The sequence below is a fragment of the Erythranthe guttata genome, chromosome 6 (genome assembly GCF_056151865.1).
Source record: "Erythranthe guttata isolate IM_541 chromosome 6, IM_541, whole genome shotgun sequence".
Classification (NCBI taxonomy): Eukaryota; Viridiplantae; Streptophyta; class Magnoliopsida; order Lamiales; family Phrymaceae; genus Erythranthe; species Erythranthe guttata.
In genome coordinates this window covers 17867067-17871840 of record NC_142538.1, presented here as the reverse complement: position 1 = coordinate 17871840, position 4774 = coordinate 17867067, and the positions used below count along the sequence as shown (strand labels likewise).

The window sequence follows — 4774 nt, the reverse complement described above, 5'->3', positions numbered from 1 at the left end:
ACGACCATTTCATTAATAGGAAGAGGATCTCGAAACAAAAATCATACTCATTCCTCTTTACTCTAGATCTGAATCACTTCCTCCTCACCGACGATCTCGTTGAGACACCACCGTCTGGACATCAAATACCTTCACTAACGTCAAGGCGCCACAGTCTGCACATAAAAAAATTTGCCTCGACCAACTCATCGTGTGGCAAGGCTTCTTCCATCCGTTCGATGCACTTTGTTTTTCTACTATCGATTTTAGTGTGTAACAATTTACGACTATAGTCGAATAAACTATGTTTTTCTTATAGTCGATTTATTGTTTTTAGTTCTCATACACGCTTTAATATTTTAATCAACTTTAATCGATTAATAAATCTACTACACAAACATCGTAGTCGATTCACGTACAGTTTAATCCATAATTTCGCGAAAAAACATAAGATAAACTAGAATTTAGGAAAAAACATAAGGAGGTGATTTTCACTAATAATTTTCAATGCCCAAGTATATATTCAAAAATTAATTCAAGAAGTAAATAGTAATAAAAATGATTTTTTTTTTCCATTTTAGTAAAAAAAAAAAAAAAGGAAAAAGAAAAGGGTAGTCGTTATCCTCGAGGAATAGAGATTTCATTAAGTTAAAAAGTACCTAAAAACAAATAAAATAGAATAAAATAAAATAAAATAAAATAAAAAAGCCCATCGTCAAAGATTATCAACAAAGAAATGAAATACAGCTAAGCCCAAAACACTGTTCCTTCTTCCTCTGTGTTTGTTTCATTTTTTTCGATTTCCGTGTCAAGCAAGCATCCATTACCCACACTCCCCAAACATTTCTTAACCCATGGCCAAAAACCAAACCCCAACCCCAACTCCACTTATCAATAAATCCCCAATTTTTCATTTCTTTTCGTTTCAATTCGCCTCTTGATTAATTGAATAAACCTTTGCGTGCCTCCTGCTAATCTTCTAACATTATTTTTTTTTTCTTAATTTTTTGCTTTTTCTGCATCTGGGATCTTCCTTGATGATGTGTTGAGTTTTTGTGGGATCGTCGTCTAGGTTTTTTTTATTAGTTTTTTTTAAAATTTTATTAATTTGTGCGGAAATGGGACATGAGGTGGCGGCGGCGGCGGCGACTTGTCTGGCACCTGGTTTTAGGTTTCATCCGACTGATGAGGAACTGGTTAGGTATTATTTGAGGAGGAAAGCTTGTCGGAAGCCGTTTCGATTTGAAGCTGTTTCTGAAATTGACGTCTACAAATCTGAGCCATGGGAGATTGCTGGTATATCTTTTAATATTTAATTCATAATTAATAAATAGTATATATTAATTCAAGTCATGGTTTATTGAAAATTCACATTCATTTCCATTTTTTTTTTTTTTTTTTTTTTTTTTTTATATTTGTTTATTTATGTTATTTTGGTATGCATGAGAATGAGATGATCTAATGGTTTGGTTGGTTGATGTGGGATTTTTTTTAATTGATTTAATTGTTTGGTTGATTCATGTGTTCTTCTATTTTTTTTTTTTTAATTTATTTAATGATTATTTATTTATTTATGATTATTTTTATTTATTTTTCTTTTGCCCCTTTTATGATGTTTGGTTCAACTCCAGTTTGTTTGTCTCTGCTTAGGGTAACTGCTCGCGCGTGTGTGAGAAGTAAATTAAGGTTAAAGAAGAGATATAACCGGAAAATATGGATATGGTGAAAGATGGATTGTTGCATAAACTCAGGATAGAGATTTACGTGTTTTTTGTTTTATTTGCATTCGCATGTTTAATGAGTTCGTTACTTTCGATTTGATTCAAAAGTTGTTCTGTTAACTACTTAATGTCGAGTGCTTATTGTGTTGACTTCGTACTAAAAATGGAAACGAAATTAAGGTTAAAGATGCGATTTTTATGACATGTGTACGCCGCGAAGTATTGTAGTAATCAGCAAATGGATATAAATAACCATTTCTTATATTTCGTCGTTCTTTATTCGAAAATTAATACAAGTCCCTTTTTTTATGCGGTGTTGGCTTGTACTAGAGTACTCGTCTACGAAGAGTAGAGACCTAGAATGGTACTTTTTCAGCCCCGTGGATCGAAAATACGGAAACGGGTCCCGCCTGAATCGAGCCACCGGACAAGGGTACTGGAAAGCCACCGGAAAAGATAGATACGTTCGCCATAAAGACCAAACTATAGGAATGAAGAAAACCCTCGTTTTCCACAGCGGTCGAGCGCCAGATGGCAAGAGAACAAATTGGGTTATGCACGAGTATAGGCTCTGCGATTCCGAATTGGAAATAGCTGGTGTTTCACAGGTCTGGATATTTTGAATTTTTTAATTTTTTTTTTTTTACATTTTTTTCTGAAGTTCGATTAATTTTTTTGTTTGGAAAAAAAAGGAGGCATTTGTGCTGTGTAGAATCTTCCAGAAGAGTGGGCTAGGACCGCCTAATGGGAACCGGTATGCCCCTTTCGTCGAAGAGGAATGGGACGATGATGATGATATGGCGCTTGTGGTCCCCGGTGGAGAACCTGATGATGATGTGGCGAACGGAGATGAAGCACGAGTTCTCGATCAGGTTTCTTTCTTCTTTAATAGATTCGATCCACTTCTCCTGTGGTACGCAGTTCATTTATAGGATTTGTGCGTGCCCATTTTTTTTTTTCCAATTTTTTTTCTTCGTAAAGTTGTATTCAGAAATTAATTAAAAATGAGATAAAAGAAACGGCTTTATTGCATTTAATCCGCATGTGTTATACGTCAACACGTGTTATAAAAGAAAGGGAATTTTTGCTAGTATTTATACACGGGGAGTTTTTTTAACAATTAGACTAAACACAAGGGTGCTAAATGTGATAACCCCTAAAAGGAATTTATGCATGCAAGTGTTAAAGAATTTCGGGATCATTATCTTTGGAGAATATTCAATCGGGTTTTGTGCATTTATTAAATTTTAAATCATAGTTCTTGTCGCAAAACTAATTCAAATTGGGTTTCATGGATTTTACGTGTTACTACTTTTCTTCCCGTATAAAAGTGCGATTAATCTCCAATATGCATGGAAGAAAAACCGAGATGCATCTTCGGTCTAAAAGAATGCTACGTTGGCTATGAATTAGGATGAAATAGGTTCGACAATAAACGATTTCTACAAAACGAATATGGGCTCGATGTAATTATTTGCTCGGTATGGGATTTGAGTGCCTCTCATTTGTTCTTTATGTTGTCTATAAACGGGTTTGAAGGACTAGCGGTGACGAGTGGTGAGTGCTTGTTAATTACTATGTTACTCTTTTGAATCTTGATGCAGAATATTCCTTAGTATATTCCATTTCTCTTCGTACGTCCTTGTATTTCGTTTTCTCCGTAAATCATTGTATTATAGAAACCCTCTCTCTTTGGTAACAGGAAACTCAGCCTCTCCGCATAGCAATGGGGCCCGCCACCACAACCATTCCTTTCACATGCAAACGCGAGAGGTCGGACGGTCCGGATCCGCTAACCCTATCCCCAACAAAGCGGTCGAAACTCGAGGATCCAATCTCAAACGGGTCGGAAGATTCCACCACCACAAGCCAAGATCCTCCTCCGGCCACAACATTGAATATGATGATGACGAAAAAAGTTGTTTCTTTGGAATTTCCCTTATTTGAGGAACCGCCCAATGAGAACAACAAGTTCGACTCTTCGAATCTCGAGAAGTCGGTCCCACCTGGGTATTTAAAATTTATTAATAATTTGGAGAAGGAAATGATGAATGTTTCGATGGACAGGGAGAGTTTGAAGATTGAAGTGATGAGAGCTCAAGCCATTATCAACTATCTTCAATCTCGTGTTGACTTGTTGACCAGAGAAAACGAGGATTTGAGAAAACGTGTTTAGGGCGGGAGATGAGTATTTAAATAATGTAGTTTTTAGTGTTGGTAAGGAGGGTGAATTCGTCGAGTATGCCTTTTTTTTTTTTTTTCGAATCGACATTTTTTTGGTTCGAATTGAAGTTTGACAATTTTCTAAATTTCTTATGGTGGTGCACTCCAAGAATGGAATATTATCGATCATGGTTATCGAATCGGAAAATATCGATGTATTGTTTTTCTCCTCGTATCGTATCGTATGATATTTAACCAATTATTAAAAATAATAAACTATATATTTTTACATAACAGAAATACTATAAACATGTTAAATTTAATATTTTAAAGTCAAATCAAGTTTTAAATTTCAAATTGCATCATAAAACAGGAAAAAAGTCATAGTTGTTTTTAAAATAACGTCAACAAAGTTCAAATTCGAATCCCTAATTTTTAAAAGACTAATCTATCACTCATAACTTTTAAAAGACTAATATATTACTCATAATTTCTAAAAGACTAATCTATCACTCATAAATTCGCACTTGAATCGCAAGAAAAAAAAAAAGAATCTATAAAAATTGAGTTAGGGTTATCATATTGTGATATTTTTTGAAGAAATTGAAGTGAGAAAGGTGGATTAGAGTTGTGAATTTGAAGGATTATTTTGAAATCCGTTTTTTAGCCCTGAAACTGTAAATATTTCTTTTTTTTTTTTGTTTTTTTAAAGTATTTTGACTAATATCGTAAATATCGTATCGTATCGTGATATAGCAATACGATGCGATATCTCGCGAGTCGCGATATTTACCGATATTTAAACATAGCCGACACAGAGTTCTAGTCGTATCGTTTCAATTGGGACCGTACCGTATCGCGATATCTCGCGAGTGTAACTACCATGTTATCGATTAGGTAGAAGTTGCGAT

At 34.7% G+C, this 4774-nt stretch overlaps 1 protein-coding gene across 1 annotated transcript; it reads left to right on the top strand.

Moving 5' to 3' along the window:
• Positions 1 to 647: 647 nt before the first annotated feature.
• LOC105955579 (NAC domain containing protein 52) lies at positions 648 to 4071 on the top strand. The gene is made up of 4 exons (XM_012979331.2): positions 648 to 1275; positions 2031 to 2308; positions 2393 to 2572; positions 3403 to 4071. The coding sequence occupies exons 1-4, from the start codon at positions 1098 to 1100 to the stop codon at positions 3874 to 3876; spliced, it is 1110 nt and encodes a 369-aa protein (XP_012834785.2). The 5' UTR covers positions 648 to 1097; the 3' UTR covers positions 3877 to 4071.
• The last annotated feature ends 703 nt before the right edge of the window (positions 4072 to 4774 follow it).

Excerpts from the sequence above, each read along its gene's own strand:
- LOC105955579 (XM_012979331.2), top strand. The coding sequence starts at position 1,098 with ATGGGACATGAGGTGGCGGCGGCGGCGGCGACTTGTCTGGCACCTGGT. Across the intron at positions 1,276-2,030 it reads TGAGCCATGGGAGATTGCTG|AGTACTCGTCTACGAAGAGT; the intron begins GTATATCTTTTA and ends GGCTTGTACTAG. Across the intron at positions 2,309-2,392 it reads AAATAGCTGGTGTTTCACAG|GAGGCATTTGTGCTGTGTAG; the intron begins GTCTGGATATTT and ends TGGAAAAAAAAG.